This window comes from Pezoporus occidentalis, unplaced genomic scaffold (assembly GCF_034315485.1).
Source record: "Pezoporus occidentalis ecotype Australia unplaced genomic scaffold, CSIRO_AGI_Poc_V1 ctg55, whole genome shotgun sequence".
Taxonomy (NCBI): domain Eukaryota; kingdom Metazoa; phylum Chordata; class Aves; order Psittaciformes; family Psittacidae; genus Pezoporus; species Pezoporus occidentalis.
In genome coordinates this window covers 881,083-901,206 of record NW_026915888.1, presented here as the reverse complement: position 1 = coordinate 901,206, position 20,124 = coordinate 881,083, and the positions used below count along the sequence as shown (strand labels likewise).

Here is a 20,124-nt window from a genome sequence, read left to right as displayed (position 1 = left end):
TAAAGTATTTGCTTTAAGAGCTGTTGGTTACTGACAACTCACAGAAGTTGATTTAGTTAAAAATGCACAGATAAATTGATTCATTGTTGAACAGCAAAAGTCACAACTTCTGCTTTGGGTTGAGGCGGTTTGTTTTGGAAGAGTTAAGATATACAATCCTATAGAATCCAAGATACAACAAAATCTTACTGGTTGTTAGATCCTTCCTCGTCCCTGCTGGGATCGTTTGCTTCATTGTTACAGCCCAGTCTGTGTTGCTGTATGTGTTTAAGATCGTTATCTAAGCTGCTCTGCAGGTCGAAAAGGTGCTGTTCCACAGCTGCTCTGATTGTTCTCTCTAAAATGCTGCAAGGAAAAAAAAAAAGACAGAAAGTTCATATTAAGAACTCTCTTTTTGCATTGATCAATATGCAGAAAGGCGGAGATAAACTTTACACACAACAGGAATCTTTGATGACAAGTACTTCAAGGCAAGAAGAGACTCACTTTTCCAGAAAGGCAGTAGAAATTACTGCACCTATCTTTTATTTCATAAGATTTACATAAAGTATTATGAAATCTATTTAAAAGTAATTAACACATTACAGTTACTTATTTTTCTTAACAACATAAAGTTTTCTTAAAGCCTAATACATTCAAGTGCCAGTAAAATCCTGTGTCTGTAAGAGGTCAGAGTGAATCCTGGCACAGGTACCACTTCAGCACAGCTGGCTGCAAGCCCTCCCGAATAGAGCTGTAATCTTAAAAGGCAAGAGCCACAAACAGCAGAGACAATGAGCAAGTACCTGATGAAGGACACAGAATATACCCAAAGATATGTCAAGAAAAGTACTGCATTATTTAAAAGCAGTTGACTCTGTTAAGTGTTTCTTAGCCAGATCATTCAAAATACACGATTAGGCCCACCAAAAATCCTCCTGTAAAAGTCTTAAACTATTTTATCCCATTTTTAACTCTGGAATTGTGCATTTATTTTCCCCTCAACATTACTACACACAATTTCCACTGAACTGTACTCAATATTAACAACTAGAAGTAGTGCTAAAATACAATGTGAATCCTATCAGATCTTTAAAAGTCAATCTATGATGTATCCAAGCATAAAACCAAAGTGTTTTAGAATCTAGATTCTACCACACTGTGCTCTCATGCTTCTGCAGTCAACAGCAACAGACATTTTCACTGCATTAGTGTTAAATGTCATAAGTGAAATACTTCATGCTAGAACATACTCATTCATAACTGTAACCATCAAACCTACTGCATTTCCTTCTCTTGAAAGCAGACATATCTTCTATGCACATTCCAGTCACAGCACAACTCAAACATTTCATATTTTCATTGTACTTACTCTGCAGAGGCTGGCAAGATACTTATGGGAGAGATGTGAGCACTGCAATAAAGAAAAGGAAGTTAATGTAATGCAAAAACTTACCACGCTAAATAAAAGTCTTGAAGTCAACAGGACACAACTTAGAAAATATTTTAAGACTGCATGTAATGCAGCTAATAAAATAAATACGTAAAGAAAATACTGATTTGCACTCCCTTTACTGTTTAGATAAAGGAATCTTAAAGAACACCATCATAAGACAGGAAGTTGTAGGAGTAGCAAAGCAGATTTGTCTCTCAGTACATTATGAAGCTATAAGCTCTCAGAAGTACAGTCTTTCCCATGGGAAATACTAATCACTTAGTCTCCAAAGATTTCCTGACACCTTGCTTAAGAATGCAGATTTTAACCTTGCTGCCTAAAGCACATTCTGCATCACTCTGATTTCTTTTGCAGTTGCAATCCATAAGAGCTGCTTCCCTGCCTGTCAGACTGCTGCCTCATTTTGTTCTGCACCATTCAACAGATGTTGAACAGTGTTCTCCAAGGACAGCTACAGCATTTCAAGTCCAAGGCAGGCACCTTCCAGAGGTGTTGAAGCAGCAGCTAGCTGTTTGGAGAACATCTGGAAATCTCCTAGCACAAGCCACTTCAGCCTAGACTATCAAACTCCTGGGGGTGGTGGTGATCAGTGTAACTAACTCAAGTTAACTCATGGGTATGTGGTCCCAAATTAATATGATCAGAATTCTCCAATAATAAATAAAATGCTTAACTTTTAGACAAAGTTTTGCTTGCCATGACATATAACTAGAGTTCAAAAAGCTGAAGCCCAACATTTTAGCTTGCCCATTACCATGCAACAACACTGCTGGCACCCACAGCTGATTTCAAATCTTATTTCCATGAATGCATAAAGTAAACTCTAAATATAAAGGAGCTTCCCACTGCACTGGAGCTCAAGAGGTACTCTGATCCCAGCCTGCCTTGCACTAAAGAGATGGTCTCCCTCCTTACCCAAGAATAGTTTTAATGCAGCAAGAATTATCTTGGTCAGACTTCATCAAGTTTAGTAGTAGTTCTACCACTAGAGAGGTAAGGTAAGTACACCACCTCAAGCAGACTGGTTTTCTCTTCCTCTCAGCAGCGGAAACACAAACAATAAAGGATTTCCATTGAAACACTTGCTGACAGGAAAGTGGTTAAAGCATTTCTTTAAAAATAATGATGTTCTTTTGCCTTAGATAACTTGTCCTGGGACACAGCACAGCACTGAATGCAAACCCCACCATGGAACACTCCACAAGCAGGTGCCCACACAAGCTTTCCTTAATGGAAACTTGATTTTGAATCAAGCTCATTTTGATGGGTGTGTTTGCCTTGGTGGAAAACCAAAGCAGATCCAGATCTAAATGCTCTGACAGAACAGGCAGCTCTAAAGTACCATTTCAAACCAGAGAGTGCTTCATAGCTTTGGGAAATTAAAACACCTGATATAGAAGGCAGATCTTGCACCCACTGATTTCAAAGCTGCTGGATCAAGCATCTGAGGGTGAACACAATGGCACTTTGGTTGTTTTCTTTCAAACTAAGGAATAGCAAGAAAAAATTTATAACTTAATATATCTACATTTCACTGATATTTCTGTGCACAGAAGTTCAGCACAGCCCTACTACTGGTACGAAGGAAGATCTTTGACAAACACATTTTGATTTGACCACACCTGAAATCACAAAAATGAAGACATGAAGCTGTGAATAAGTTCAGCTTCACAAACAAGAGAAGAGAGGAACATGAGCAAAACCATCAGTGAATAGAACAGATTTCAAACCACAGCCCTTGTTTCAGTGTTTTCAGGAAGTTCTACATTATAAAAGGTATGCTCACATTCTAAAAGTACTAATACACAATTGTATAGACTGGAATCAATTTACTATTAACACACAGTTACTCCTAGGACAAGGGGGGGGGGGGGGGCGGGAAGAAGGTAATCATAGCACAGAACACTGCACTCCAGTTGTAAAAGAGAGCAAAAGAAGTAATTCAGTCAAGGGCACAAGTACAAACACTATTTATAGGAAACTGATGACCTGGAATCCTTTTATTCTACCACTTCAGACAATGAGGAACTGTGTCAAGAATAGGGAGAATCAAATTCCTCTCCAAAGAATCACAAAGATTTCAGACATGGTTCACAACACAATTTTCCATCTTACTGTGTAACCTTCAGGCCCCCCCAGCACAGGATCATTCCCCAGTGCCCCCGTTAAACACCTTTAGATACATTAGAGGTACTCAGCAATAGATCTGCATAAATCAGCAGTATTGCAAAGCCTTTACAATCCTCTTACTACATACAGGATATCTTCAACTAAGCCCTTCAGCGACTACGTGCTTTTTGAAAGAAATGTGTCAATGGCTCTTACGTGAAAATACAACCCAACTTCCCCACTGTGCTACTACAGCTCAAGGATACTCTATAAAAGCTGTAAATTATACTGCTACACAGAGCCGCTACACGCAGCATGACACAGCAAGACACACAAAGGTAAACAGCTTCGTTTCATAATGCTAACCCAGTCCTGAGAAGCCCTTTTGCACTGTCTCACAACCCATAGGAAGTTACAGTGAAAACACCTGAGATAGAAAAACACATTTAACGGAGAGAGACTAGTTCAAACTTTTTCTTAGTAATTCACACAGTTCGTTATTTCTCATTAAAAATATTAGTTGTGACTATTTCATTTCATGCTATCTCCTAAACGAATTTAATCTCATGTAATTTTCAAGTTAAATAAAGTCTTAATTTGCAATCAAAGCAACATTTTCCTTTCATATATTTACCTGTGCAGCAGAACTTTACAGGCCATGCTGATGATTTTTGCTATCCCAAACGAGCACTTCATGTAAAACTGCTTCATTTGGAAAGCAGCAAAGCGTGGTGCTGGCTGCTGGCTGTGCATGCTGCTCGCTCGGCTTCAATGGCTGCTTGTCAGGCAGCACTTCTGGAGTGCTGCACTAAACCCTGCAGTCTAACTAGAAATAGACTGCAACATGAGGTCACTCCTGACAATAAGCTGCCCAATCAACACTTGAAAGCTTCCCCAACATGTTGTTGACAGATTTTCTAGGTAGGGATGAGTATTGGGTTGGTAAAGGGAGCATTAGATTAAAACAATAACCTATTTTCTAGCCATTCAGGCAGTTGTAATGTTTGGTCAGCTTTACTATAGAGGCATTTTGTCTCGCTTTGTTGCTGTTGACTATTATTGCCTCTCTCTCACTGATCTAAATAGAAATAAAAAGCATTAACAAATATCACACAAGCAGAGAGGATGTGACCCTTATCATTGCATTTAATATAGGTCAACTTGTTTACAGAACTTGCAACTTGTCATATCTTATATTTTTACACGTATCATTTTGAAAAGCCCAAAGAATGTCTCAAGAGTTTTTCCATTAGGCTCCTGGCTGGCAATATTTAAGATGAACTGCAAAGAGTAAAGCAAATGCTGTTTGGCAAAGCGCAGTGATTAAATATTTGGAGTAATGATAGAGAAGGATTCTAAAGTGATTATTTCAAGAGCCCGTCTTGAAAGTCAGCTGCAGTGCTGAGTCAGAGATTCCTTCCTCCAAAAGTCAGGACAGCAAAACCAGGAGAGCCTAGGGAAAAGGTTTCTGGTAACAGAATATGGTGTTTCCTTTACATGCACAATGTCAACTCACAAACACTCCCCTCTGGGGTAACGGGCTGAAAGGGCACTCCACAGGTTTATATTAAATACCTCTTTCAAGCAGTCTCTAAATCAAACTGCATTAATGATTACCCACATTTGCACCCAGTTTCTCTCGAACTCAAATTAACACCATGCAGTGCATGAAGGTCAGGTGTTTCAGCAAGAACAACCAACACGAGAAAAAAGCTAGTGAGCAAGGTTATAAGGAAGTTGTAGTCTAAATAACTAGAAGGAAGGTCTATACCACACTGTATGGATCAAGATAACCAATTTTTAACATGCAGAACACGCAACCTCAGTACTCTTTTCCTTCTCTCCACGAAGAGCCTAAAATATACAGATAGTCCATCCCCAAAATTTGACAGGAGGAAAGAAGCCACAAAACTACAGGTTAAGAAACTACATGAATCATGTTTGAGATCTACTCCTCTTCCTCCTTCCTTTACAAGCTGCTGCAGGCCCCATGTCAAGAAAAACAGCCGCGTAAAGCTGCATCAACATTTGCTTTTTTACTTATATTTTGCATAAAATAAAACAAAGAAAGGCCATAAAATACATATTATGAAAGCCTTTAAATTTGGAAACATACAGCATTTATGGTGGTTAAAGGTTTAATAAAGCACACCGTCTCGCTCTGTAATTGTGTTTTCTTGTTTCATGTTTCCTGCAGTTGATCTGGTTTTACAGTCACAACTCTCTTCTGCAGGATTCCTCGTTATCCTTCCCCACAAAAATTATGGAAAACGCCAACCATAATTAAAGCCTATTAACGTTTAATTAACCCTAAACATTGAGGAAAGATGCTTTTCTCTTCAGGCTATCAAAATTAAACTCTCAAACACGTTGAGGTTGTCACTACTGTTGTGCTTCCACATTCCACAGGCAACTAAATACCTGTGAATACCTGTGAACAGCTAAACTGCTTTACAACTGTAATGGTAGAAATTCCAATTACAGCAACTTGTTTTCCATTTAACTCAAACCAAGATTAAACACCTCCATTACTGACAAGGATAATTATTAAAATAGAATTTCAATTACAGAACAAAAATGTTTCTTTCATTATTTTCTATTTTACAAGTTCCTGCAATGAAGCAGAAGGAAGTGTGCAGCCAAGCACCTCCACAGAACCTAAAATACACATTCTTGAGACTACTGAGACTTCGGCAGAACCTTATATGTGATTTTGCCTGCATCTCTTCTGCTTTCAGTCACGCTTTTAATACAGATTCTTCCTCATCCCTCCCCACAAGTTCCTACACGCAATACCCATAAAAACACATGCTGCAAAGAGGAAAAGGTAAAATTCACTCTCTGTAAAATGTGAACTCTAAGTACAGGTAAAGCAGACTTAAAAATAAAAACTCACTTTCTACAAGCAAGTACAATATAAATCTGTGTATTACAAATGCACACAAATAAGCTCTCAAAGGAAAACACAGTTTTAAGTATATGCATCTCCTTTATGAAGATTGGTCTTAATTAAAAGCTGAATCCACTCCAAGGCTCTATCCCACTTTGCAGCTCCCAAACCTGCTTCCAGCTCCTACCCAGCGGAGCCTATCTGAACAGATCTCTCTATAGAATCTGGCCCTTGGGCAGGTATTGCAGGGCTCTCCAGCTTCAGCAGCTGTTATACTTGTTTGGACAACACAAGACCTTGGCTTCCTATGTATTTTTCTAATAACCTTTTCTAGAAGGCCGTTAACAAATAAAACCTCAGCTTATGCATAGGTGCCAGTTATGTCACTCCTATAGTGATATAACAAACATCAGCCTCTGAGATAAATTTAGTTAGCAGAGTTTAAATTAGCTGAAGATCAGTGTTTTACAAGTACATGAACAAGGCAACTTTCAGAAAACAGGGAACCCAGAGCCTTCAATTTAAGCTCATATTAAAGCGACCTTCTGGACCCTCAATTCAACAACCCATTCTGTGAAGTCTCATATATAACCTTACAAACACCACCTCTGAAGCGCTCAAGATTTCCTCCACATTGCTCCTACTAAAGGCCTTTCTAGAACCTCTAAATACCAACCTAAAAATCATTAGTGGTCAATCTTACCCCACTCGCTCTCTCACTCTCCTTTTAGTTATATGTAGTTCTCTCTTCATCCCCAGTGTTTTCTTTCTCTAGCATATTTTCAGGAAGCAATCACATCTATAGACTCTTCATTACAATTGCTGAATGCAATATATTCCACTGTATGCTAGTGAAATCAAAAAGTACTTTCCCCATTTAACACCCAACCAAACTGGGCAGGTTTAGACAATAAAGGAGGGTTGCGCAAGGACAGCTCTGCTGACCAGCACATGACAAGAAGTAGCCCCAGGATCTCCCACTGAAAGGGAACGGTGGAAAGACTGTCCCGAATGGGTTCACATCTAAAAATATTCACATTCTTTTTATATTTCTCCTATAAAATTCACTGTTCAAATACAGCTTTACAGTTTCACTACAATATGGCCTTTTTCCCTTTCTCTGCACTAACCACATTGTTAATCCCATCTGTGTTCTACAGGCATTCCTCTGCTGAATTTGGGAGCAGTGATTTTATTTTTGTATTGTACTATTTATTTCTGTATTTTACTACAACAATAATTGCACCTACTTATAAAGCTTCAGTTTGTAGACACACCGCTCAAAAGCCTGACAGTTTCCCTCAGACAGAACAGATGACACTTTAGACTCTAAACCAAACTCTAAAGCAGGAACAGGTTACCTTGTTGATGCTGTAACACTCCTGGAATCCGAGAGACTCCCTGTCATATCTAGATGCACCACAGCTGGCCTTTCAACAGGTTTCTCTGTGCCATCTTCTGGAAGTTCTTCAGACTGCTCAAGCTTTACATCTTCCTCCTCTTCCAAGAGATCATTGATCTAAAAAGGATTTAATCACAGTTACTGGCTGGAAAAGTTCTTTAAAGAGGTCCAAGGAACTAAAAGAGCATGAGAGGTCTAAAAACAACGTACATGTAAGAGGTGAACATTTTTCAGTTTTAGAAAGAAACAGACACACTAGACTTGCTTTTATGTTAAACCATATATTCCACATCGCTAAAAAGCTACAGAACTCTTTTGAAACACTGGACAAAAGCTGAAGCACCCCTAATGCAGTAAATGAACACAAGCAGAATCAAGACAAAAATATCCCAGCCATGCTGAAGTCATGAGGCACAGAGCCTTTCTTCCTTTATATATGAAATAGAGACAGCCAATTCTCCTCTATTCCATAGGAAGCTTTAATCATACATGAGAAGCATTTTCAAATGCTTTATGGAAAGCAATATGTAAGCCAAAGAATCCAAACTTTAAGGTATTGAATGAATACTTCCAAAGGCAAATGTAAGAGTATTGAGAAGCTTCCCCAAAGCCTCCTGTTTTTGTTTCTTCATTTCCGAATACAGATGTGTTTACTGAAGCAGTGAGATACAGGCACTTTAAAAAGTAAAACAATATAGCCACTGACACGTCAGTACAGCACCTTCCCTGTTTACAAAGCAACTATGTTAAAACCATAAAAAGGTAAACACAAAGTTACTCTGTTTGATTGCAAAGCCCCTGTGATTGATTACTGATCTCCCAAACTTGCAAACCCAAACATTAAAGCAGCAGCAGGCTCAAGAATATATACTTTATATCACATTCTGCATGAGTACAAAAAGAACCCACTGAATTAAGAAAAACTGAAACTTTACACAGAAGGCAGAGAGGAGCTGTTTATTTTTCAAAGGGGTGTAATTGTTACATGGAAATACATTCAGGTCAAGAAACACACTTATCCCCGACTTTCCAGTGTAATTTCAAGAGGATGTGGCAGTGACCCACAGGCAAGCCCAGCCACACACAGTGGGGCTGCACACAGTGGGGACGGGGCCCTGCTGCGCCCCACACACTGGCCTGGAGGGAGCAGGACCCAGCAGCAGTGCACTGTTGACATCTGGTGGAGACACCATGAAATTAAAGGGACACCCCACCAAGAAAAAAACCAAAGCCAAAACCACATACTAAACAAGCTGCTATGCTTGGGAAACCCTTTTGCTAAAACACAGAATGACCCACAGACAAGTCAGTAATTTCAAAGCATGAAAGCAGACTATTCTTTAAAGAGCAGTCATGCCAGCCTCAGGTGACAGCCCTCAACCTGGCTGTAGAAGATACAGCCCAGCTTTATGCAACAGCTTCCTTCTAACAGCAGGGCTGTGGCAGTTCTCAGTGCTAGACGCACTTCTGCAAAGAGCTGGAGACTGCAAACACTGCAAAGCTGCAGCACTTAGCTAAAGGAGCGAGCAGAGCAGAAGCTGCTCAATCCAGAATGTGCTGCCCACGCTTGGCAGAGCAGCCCAGTGGGTGAGAGAGGTGTCTCCTGCAGTCAAGAGGAAGCAATCAGCTGCCCCAGGACTTGCCTTACCTGTCTTGCTAGAGGAGGGGTTCATGGCACAGTGAGGCGTTAAAAACCTCAGTGTTTGTTACCTTCCTTAGCAACTACTGATACCTACCTCTTTTCCTCTTCAAAGAAAATATATCACTTCTTAAGCCAATTGAATATGAGAAAATTCATGGTTTATAGCTTTCTGTATTTCTGAGGAAGGGTTTGCGTCAAGATTTTGTTAATAAATCCACAAACCTGGCTCTGATAATACAAAGAAGTGTTTTTTCCATCATTATCACTTATACACCATGACTTGCTAGAATTTAAAACATCTGCGAACATAGAATCATAGAATAGTTGGGGTTGGAAAGGACCTTAAGATCATCTAGTTCCAACCCCCCTGCCATGCGCATGGATACCTTACGCTGAACCATATCACCCAAGGCCTCTCCCAACCTGGTCTTGAACACTGGCAGGGATGGAGCATTCACAACCTCCCTGGGCAACCCATTCCAGTGCCTCACCACCCTCACAGGAAAGAATTTCCTTCTTATATCCAATCTAAAAGAAGAATACTACATTTTCATTTCTCTTAACACCTCTCCATCTCTGTATTTATATAGATATTTATATAGATACTTATATAGATCCCAGCATGACATGGTATTTTACTGCACAGAGTTAAATTTGTTGTGAGGAAAGGCAGAAGAGTGACACTGGATACCACCAATCAAATGGAGAGGCGAGTCTGACAAGCCTGGCAGCTGAATACTGGGACGCAGAGGATTTCTGTTCAACTTGACTTTTTTTTCTCCAATTTCAACACTCTTCCACACTAATATCAAGAATTTGTTTTGAAGTCTTAGAATCAGAAACACCATTCAAGAAATTCTGGCACAGGGAAACACCACTGATAACATCAAGTGGAGTGCGAGACCCTGCATGCTCCTCTAAAACACACCTGGATGTATTATTGACCAAGACAGACACTAGCATGGCTCTGCATTCACTTGAAACACAGTTGTCCAGTCCTAAAAAGATAACTCAAAAGCTGTACTGTTTATGTAGCATATTTGTGTTGGGCAGGATATCACTGTTGGTCCAGTGCCAGTGTATGGTTCTCCATAGCATAGCTATACAATTCCACAAGCATGCCTGTGTTTGGAAAACTCATACGGAAATGCCACATTTTGGCAGTTTGCAAGAAAGAGAAAGGCATAATAAAGTTATATTTCAACCAATCTTTCATAAACATGTGTATAACAGACACTTAAGTGATAACATACTGCCATTTAAAATATTCTTACCTGCTCAGTTATTGAGCTTAAATCATTGGTGGATGAAAAATCTTCCTCTTCATTTTCAAAGAATTCATAGTAGTTCTCCAGAAGCCCCGCCATTATTCTGCTCACTAGTTCTTGTTCTTTCAGATCCTCCACATCTGTGTAAATGCTAAAGATTTCAACACTGGGTTAATTTAGAGAGATGAATTCAAATGTTTCCCCAAAGACTCCTGTGAACGACTTCAATGACTAAAGGCTGCACTTCACACCATTATCCCTAATCCATTCACAGAACACAAGAGAACTTTCAGTGTGCCTTCACACCAGTGCATTATAGAGCTTTATACTAGCTTACAAAGTGACAAAGTACTATTTTGTCAATTAACCTTTCATGAGGAATATTTAAAATGTAAGTAATTTCCCGTAGAGGGGAATCCTCAGGATACATTTATACCAGAAGATCTTTCTCACTACAAATAGTAATCTTAGAGGCTATCTCTAAAAAATGTGAACCTCAGTATTACTACAGTAATGCAAGAACCACATCACTGGTTTCTAACACCACAGCTCATAGACAAGCTCTTGTTCACATCTGAGCAAAAACTGTAAGACAAAACTAGGGTGAGGGAGTGGGGGGAACAGAAAGAAAGATGCCGCCCAAAACATATTCATAGGAACATAAACTGGTTTGGGTTGGAAGGACCTTAGAGCTCATCCAGTTCCTACCCCCTGCCATGGGCAGGGACACCTTCTACTAGCGCAGGTTGCTCCAAGCCCTGTCCAACCTGGCCTTGAACACTGCCACACATGGGGCAGGCACAGCTTCTCCGGGAACTTCATCTTGTGTATTTGCTACTGTTACTCATGGACTAGAAATGAGTTCACACTACAGACACACTCTGTCAAACTCACACAGAAACACCCCATGAACTTTAAAAACCAACTTACTGAAAAACATCCGGGCCAAAGACTGCAGCTAAAGAACTCGCTGACCAGATTTCTTCATGATGAGATGCTACATTAGCTAAAAATTTACACAGAAACTTTAACAAACTGTAATTAACAGGTGGAAGCTGCTGCAAGAGGAACCTCAACTTTCTTCCAAATTCATCTTCGTTATTATAATCTGGAAAATGTAATAAAAGTATTTTAATCACAGAAATGAGTATCTGCTTTATCACATTTAATATTGATTGACTTTTTGACTCTGACAATAATTACTTGCTTCTGAAGTACAAATGACTGGGACAGAATATAGCCTAAACTGGCAGCATTTGACTTGTGTTGGTTTGCTCTGAGATTCCATTACTAAATTTCTCCACGGAAAAAGGAAAAAACAAACCCAAAGCTCAACAAACAAGCAACCAAAAACCAACCCAACCTACATATCTGAAGGGTGTTTGCAATCTATCTGTCCCTGCATCTCATCCTCTCATTTCAGTCTCTGGGTTAGTCCCTTACTCTCTGATCTCTTCAAGAGAGGCTGAGAACTCCTTTTCTGTTCTGTCACTCTTCTTCAGCGATGTCAGAGGTCTGGACGGGTGGTAAAGAGATAGGGGTACATAACAAAAAAACCAAACCCTTCCCAGTCTTGTTTCCATGGCACAGAACCATCAGATTACTTTCCCTAATGATAAACTGTAAGTTTAATTTCTTCTGTGAAACAAATCGATAACCTAAACCAATGACTTCCACCATATTCTCCTCCGCAAGTCCAGTTTAGCATGTTCTCCCCAATTAATGCTGATTACATAGGCCAGTTCCTCCATAACCCTTCATTTTACCACTGCTGCACAACTGCTTTTCAGAAGAGCTCTAGAGGCAGCAACAGCTCTAGAGGCAGCAACAGCTCTAGAGGCAGCAACAGCTCTAGAGGCAGCAACAGCTCTAGAGGCAGCAAGCTAGCTTAAAAACCTAAATACTCCCTGTTTCAGACAACCTCCTTTGCTATTTCTTCCTCTACAAGCATCCCATTCTCAGCACTCTACTTCCTTTTACAACACTTACCTGATAAGTACAAGCAATCTCAATGCAATCATCTAACATGTACTTAGCTTGAAGCTTGTTGATTCCTTTTCAGACCTGAGAAAGGCTCACCATCAAACTTCCTCATTCTCACGCTGCATTTAACTACACCCTTCAGCAAAGCATCTCCCTATCAATCCCATCTGTTACATTATAAGCCCTACAAGCAATAGGGTTCAAAGAGTTTACAATTGTTTGCACCTAACAGAGAAATCCCATATAAAGGAAATGTTGGGAAAGCCAAAGTGGGAGAAAACTTGATACTAACAGACCCCCCATCCTTTCTCAGGATTTGAAAACTCTTCTTAGATCATCAGTTAGAAAGGAAAGAAGACATTTGAAGATGATGAACAGTTGCTGAGTCCTTAATGTCAACTCCAAGTAGCAAATTCCCCTCTGTACACGTACCGTAATACCAAACGGTAACATGCAGGACTTCATTTACCTAGACACAGGTAACACCTACAGTACCTGAATACAGGTAACCAGGCACAGAAAAATACTTCTTCCTGGAAACTGATCTATGCCTATCAGACAGTGAAAAAGACAAAACCTGAGTAGAGGAAACCGAAACTCTAATTTTAGTATCAGGAAACAGCATTTAAAGGTTCATTTGTTCCAATTTCCATGGTGCAGATAACTTTAGATCTTTCTAAAATCACTTTATTTTAAACTTTCAAGAAAGACAGTAAAGAAAATAAACTGCAAGTTAAAGAGAAGCTTTTCTGTGTGTTTGACAGAAAGGAATTACATGGGATTTACATGCTGAAGAAAAACTCTTTTCCCAAAACAACCCCCATGTAAAAAAAAAAAAAAAACATAAATCTATTTTTTACATAGTCATCTATTCAAAAACGGAAAAAAGCCAATTTTCACACTGTATTTTACAAGTCATAGAAGGGAATCAACACTGTCACACCAAGGGAGCCCACCCCAATCCTATTTCCTGTTATGATGTTGCAAACCAAGGTGCATAGCAGTACTAGCTGAGCAACCAGCAGCATTCTGCATTACTGTCTTAACCATCCTGTCATTTATCATCTTTTTCAGGTTTACTAGCTGCTGAGGTCCAAGGAACCAGGACATCAGCAATACAACCCAAAAAGCAGACATATCACCAATGAGATTCCCTGTCCACTTCGATTTCTCATTACTGCACAGGACAAACAAACAGAACTTCAGCCTTAACACATTTCTATGATCAGCAGCTTCCAAAAATTGCTTCTAGCACAAGACTACTTAGTGCCTCACACATCAGTGTTCAGCCTCTGCTCACCAGCTATGAACATAACCACCCCACACTCAACATTTCAGGATATGGGGACTACCTAAAGGAGGAAAATGAAGCAGCTTCAAACTCTAAAAGATGACCCTCCAGTTTAGCAGCTGGTAAATACAGAGTAACAGTGTACAAAAACCATGCTACACTCACTCATTCCACAAAACAATTCCTACTCTGAACAAACTGGACAATCATGAATGCTACCAAGTTCTTATGAGGAATAAACTCAACAAGCAAAACGTGCATCTTCCAAAGCAGAACAAGCCCAGCACTTGAAGCAAAGTATGAACTGACACTGGAAAATGAGCAACACTCCTGCAGAGCGACAACCAGCAAACCCCTCAGTTATGTCACAGGGTTGCAGAGCTCCAACAGCAACATACCCTTTGAGGACATTACTAAGGTAGTACTGCAAGACAAGCTTTTTCACTAGTCAAGTTATGAATCAACTCCAACACCACTCAAAACAGCAGAGGCCAAAAGACTCCAGAGACTGGATACAGACAGACAAGTTGGGAACTGGTAAGGAAAATACTGTGCCAGCATATGGGTATCAATGTGAAAGGGCAAGGTCTTGCAGGGTATGAAAAAACATATTTAGCAACAACAACATGCTGCTGACGGGGGGGGGGGGGGTATCCTCCTACAAATGAGTTTTAAACTGAAAAAAATCCACAGTGGGAAAGCAAATGCAACAAGAGCATAGGGCTCAAGATCTCTTCTCTAGTATACAAAAGCTTTAACTGCTAGGAAAGCATAGGTAGAGTAAGAGAAATTAAGAGGAAATAAGAGAAAAGCAGACAGAAGCATTCCTAGTACTTTGAAGCATTAGTAGAAGATGTCACACAACTTTGATTCCAGTAGCTTTGACTCGTGTCCCAGTATTCATGCACAAGAACATGGAACACTCAGAATTAATCAGCATGATACGTGGCAGCTCACTGTTTTCCACTATGATGGATAAACTGTGCCTTTGAATGCGGTCTGAGTTTCCGAAAAAGACCTATTTATTTGGGATTTGTGCTAAGAAAAGGTTATTTAAATGTCTCCTGATACACGTGATTACACAGAGCACCAAAGACACCCCAGTGCCACTACAAAACTCCATTTAATACTGTTTTTTGTTCTTAAAATAATACAAACATTGCATCAAAAATAATTATTACCTTGAGAAAGTTGCATTAAATGTATGTGCAAACTGCCAGGGATGACTGGCTCTGGAAGTTCTTGAAGAAAAAACCTAAGAAGGCTGATAGCTGAGGGTACATCTGCTTCTTTAACCAGGTCCACATCTTCTCCATTATCATATCGCTGCCGAAGCCACTCCACTGTCTCGGCATTCCCATTGACTTGAAAAAGTCCTTCTTGTTCCAGACCCCCTGAATTAGAAAGAAATTGCAGAAATAATTTTTTAGATCTTGTATGGACAAATATTGCAGCAAATACTGATAATCAGATATGCACAATTCATACACTGACTGAAACGCTTCCTGGACAGCAGTTTTGCAAGACTTCAGCAGTCCTTTTCCCAGCAAATACAATATCTTATGCCCAGCTAACAGCACAGGAAGCTGAGTGTCACAGTACCTAAACCATACCATTTCCTATGAACTACCCTGATAAGCTGACTGCATTAGTCTCAGTTAGAAAAAAGTGATAATCAAATGTAACAGAAGGACTAAAGAAAGTGTGTATCACCAAAAAAGAATTCCAACTAAATCACATCCAATTAAATGTAAGTAACTTTAGGAAAAAAGTACTCTTCAAAAAATACAGCTTACAAACCCCACAATTTATTCTGTAAGAATAACAGCTCAACACATTCAAGTACAGCAAGAGAATACATACCATGTTCCTCAATATAGTCCACCACATGGCGGACTATGAATGGAACCTCATTGTCTGGTTGCCCTTCTTGCTGCAGCTCATCAAGTGGAATTCCAAATATTTTGTTAGCAAGAACAGAGTTGCAGTTACTCAAGGAAGGGGAGGAGCTCTTCCTCATATCTTTTTGCAGCCAAAAATCAAAGCTGTCTTTTCTGTCAAGTAAGAGGAATTAAAACCAAAAATCATACTTCAGTGCACGCTGGTTTAATCACCTAATGCAAATACTCTTTGGTCTCAGTCTGTTGACTGATTTAATGACAGGCTCTATAATGACTCCAAGTACAGCTAACTACCTAAACAACTACAACCAAGATAGATGTCATAGCCAATCCTCAATAGAGGACTGAGAAGAACATATATAGCAACAAAGAAAACTCAGAAAATTCTAGTCACAACATCATTGCTTAAGTCCTAAGGTGCTTCAGAAGAGAAATTCTTCAGTACGTTTCCTGACGGTATTTATCAGTCAGGCCTTGGAAACCCAACGCAAAAACCTCTCAAGAGGAAATTAAACTAGTGGATCATACCAAACCAAACCCACTGGTTTTAGTTACATGAAATGATAAAGTATTTTGTGGTACGCAGCTCCACTGCAATCAACTTCTAATATATTCAGCATTTTCTGGTCTGTACAATAGAGCTTTCAACACCTGCATCAAATTAAACATTTAATAAACATAAACCCCCAAAACTAGTTTCTAGATGCTCAGCGATACCATTCTTCCCACAATGCAGAAGCTCCAGCTTTATTTGCAAGTCTTTGCTTGATAAAGGATCTAAGTAGATAACAGCGGTATTACCAAAGACAGTGCGTTTCAGTTAAACTGTTAACCTGTCAGAACCAAAATATTTCCTTTAGCAAAGAAAAACCTGTCTTTTCAAAATAAATACTCAAAAAGAAAACATACTTGCTTAAATGCAAGCAGTCACTTTCATAGAGGATGGGACACAGACCATGAAATACAGCCTGCTAGACAAAGCACCGCAACCAAACTTAATCCTCTGATTACTAATGGATTAATAAATTCTAACAGATGAGACACACTGAAATCCACACTTCCTTTTCTTCTTTAATAGCTTGAGTAAAGCAGTTGAAGAAACCCACCTCAGAGTACTTAAACAGCCGAGTTTGAAAAACGTTTTCTGCGCCAGCTGCCCTCACTGACCAAGCATTCTTTTGTCATTTATGGTTGTTTAAGATTATGGCAAAAGATCAGCCTGTAGTTCCTCATTGAAGAATAGCAGAACTCGATCAGTACTTCAGCAGTTAATCTGAAAATAAGGAAAAGATTATCAGACCATAAAGTTTTCAACAGTTTTAAACTCGGTCACAAGTCTAAACATCACATTTGAGGAATTCTCCTTGTTAAATCATCCATTTCTTGTTCTGATCAAGAAAGTATAAAGACCTCATCATACAAAAAAGCAAATCCCTTTCTTCACTTAGGAGTTAACCAAATATAAAGCAAAAAGCATGGGACAGCTAAGCCTCAGCAATTATGACATGATTTTCAGACTCACTCATTCTTTTTCTAAAGAACCACAAAGGATGTAGTAGGTTGGACGGAACTGTTTTATAGTACCTACCATACTAAAACATTTCATGTCTATAAAGTTTTTAGAAGGATCTCTGGCTTAACACCCCATGGCGTGGGGGTGTTCAAATGGCATGACCAAAAACTAAATCCTAACCAAGGACAGAGAGTCAATTAGTTTTCAGTGGTACAGATCTAGGAAATTGATTGTGTGTCCTAATTTCCAGTTCAAAGCCTAAGTCATCATGAGATATGAATACAGGAAACAACTTCCCCAATTAGGTTCCCTTGAACCAATCACATTTTTGCTACCTTTTAGAATCCCACCTATCTGTACATTTTTCAAGTTCTTAGCTCACAAAATAGCTACAAACCACAGCAATTGCCTTTTGGTCTTGTGTGGTACTGAACATTTACATTGCAGCTTCATGACACAGTGAAGCTCATTTAATGCCCAGGTATAGTCAGAGGGTCATCTCAGCTCCTAAATCCCACCTATTACCTGTTCTAATTAAACTCAAGCAACTGTAACTGGGCAAAACTAGCTTGAGCCATACATGAACACACACAAACACAACACACACCACCAAAGCTAGACAATAAAAAAAGCTTTCCCTGGCTTTAAAACCTTCCATTTCGTAATTTGAGATCAAGATGAGAATTCAGCTGACAGACTTGAGAAAAGTACCTTCCCTCTCTTTGCTCCCGCACATTGGCTCTTGCTTCTATTCCACATCAGAAAAAAAATCAACTTCATCTTCACTTTCGAAGTCCTAACACCCACTACTCATTTCAGTACCAAAATCTGCCAGTCCATTCACTAGCCTGGGACACCAGGAATCCAGAGCCCTTCCAGTAGTCTGAAAAAACTGACGTTTTCCTGCTCCAAATCCTCCCCACACTGCACCCATGAGTTAACACTGAGCTGACCATAAGCTCTATGCAACACTGCCTCAACCTCCTCAAAATTTCCTTGCATTGAGGCCTAGAGGAAAAAAAGTATTTCATGCATAAAAGTCTTTAAATCTTTGCCTAATCATGTAAGCAATGCTGACCAATATCCTCTCCTGTTTTTTGTTATCTCTGTCTCTTGCAGATTTCAATCAATCCCAACATATCATGCAACTTTTAAGATCTGAAGATGCACACAGTCTATTTTCTGAAGTTCTACCAAAGTCAACCACGTATCCACAAGGAATCAGACAGGCTCATGTTCATGGGGTTAATGGCAGCTGGGAAAAAAACCTTTGATGGATCTGCCACAACGCTTCAGGCTGCCTTGCTCAAACCAACCAACCAACCTTCAAATAAACATCAAAACAATCATCACCCAATAAAAAGCAAATTAGAAGCAACCACTTCTTTATAATTCAGCACCAAATGAACAATCTTGTGGTCCCAGCTTCCTTAACAAAGACAACTTTGTGCTTAGTTAGCTGACATTAAAGCATTGCTATTTTCTCCGGGTGCCACAGACAAATAGGCTACCTGAATATTAACTTCATTCAAGAGACAGTAAAGAGAAGTCTTTCTGTTGTCTTTTTTTCACTAGCTTGGCCATGTAACAATGAAGTCAAAACAGCCTGATTGTCTCCCTGTTACAGCCAAACCGGATTTACAACCCAAGCTCATACTTTCAACATAGCATATGAATGATGATAAGCCCTATAAAACTATCACCTATCACTGAAGGAAAGGCTCAGAAATAATTATATATTGTATCTTCTCTTCTTACACTGATCAACAGCTTTTCCACTTGGTCTCCCTTGACTCAAGAATGTCCACCACTTTAATGCAGACAACATATGAAAACTAGGACAAGATATATAACCTTCAGTATTACTTCTAGTCTTTTACAAATCCTAAGCAAGACTCTGGGGAGGGATTAATTCTGGGGTTCGTTTGGTTTTTTTTTGCCATGAGCAAACAATTTCAGAAAACAGGAAGTGATCCACTCAACTATCTGCAGTTTCGCCCCTTTTATCCTGACCCTTTTGAACATGTGCTTCCCAATTTCACAGCCTACATGACTCATAAGTCCTATCAAGGGAACCACAGTAATTAAAACAACGCACCAGTTTGTGCTTTATTAGAAATAGTCAGGTTGCGCCTTTCTCATCCACCTCCCCCTTTGTTACTACAAACACTTACAAAGATCCCCTAAGCTACACTGATGTTCTACAAAATGTAACTACAGAAAACAAAAAATACACCTTATTGTGACCATCTTATACCGTAATTTTGAAAGAGGCTGAAAAAACCCCAAACATACTATATCCTATGCAACATCCCCAAGAACCCTAAATGAAGGTAAAACACTGAGTTTCATTCCATGTATTTCAGTGTTCTTTTCCTTTATTAAAAAAGGTTTCTTGGGGTTTTTGCTGTTTTGTTTGGGGGCTCTTTGTTGTTGTTGCTGTTTCTTTGATGTAGCTGTTGTTAATAAAGCAAGTACCAGGCAAGAGCCTGCTGGGAAAACAGCACCACAAGTCTCATTTTGCCATCATAATAGCATTCACTTATCTTGGCAACCGAAGAAGTATTCACACCCACATATGAAATGCCACTAAAGAAAACACAGAATACATGGCTAACTGTTAGTTTCTGAGGAATACATATGAAAGTTTAGACTTAAAATTAGCTCAGCTTTTACATTACTGGTTAAAT

General features: G+C 39.4%; 1 protein-coding gene across 4 annotated transcripts in view; it reads right to left on the bottom strand.

Annotated features, from left to right (window-relative positions):
- Positions 1 to 20,124, bottom strand: part of FAM13B (family with sequence similarity 13 member B) — a 49,331-nt gene that overhangs the window by 21,987 nt on the left and 7,220 nt on the right. For all 4 annotated transcript variants that reach the window (XM_062638023.1, XM_062638026.1, XM_062638025.1 and 1 more), the window contains exons 2-9: positions 17,028 to 17,194; positions 15,884 to 16,074; positions 15,202 to 15,414; positions 11,677 to 11,854; positions 10,753 to 10,897; positions 7,796 to 7,953; positions 1,352 to 1,393; positions 190 to 345 (exon numbers count right to left, since the gene is read on the bottom strand). In XM_062638023.1, the coding sequence (XP_062494007.1) occupies positions 190 to 345; positions 1,352 to 1,393; positions 7,796 to 7,953; positions 10,753 to 10,897; positions 11,677 to 11,854; positions 15,202 to 15,414; positions 15,884 to 16,040 (1,049 nt within the window). In that variant the 5' untranslated portion in view covers positions 16,041 to 16,074; positions 17,028 to 17,194. The remainder of the gene's footprint in view (positions 1 to 189; positions 346 to 1,351; positions 1,394 to 7,795; positions 7,954 to 10,752; positions 10,898 to 11,676; positions 11,855 to 15,201; positions 15,415 to 15,883; positions 16,075 to 17,027; positions 17,195 to 20,124) is intronic.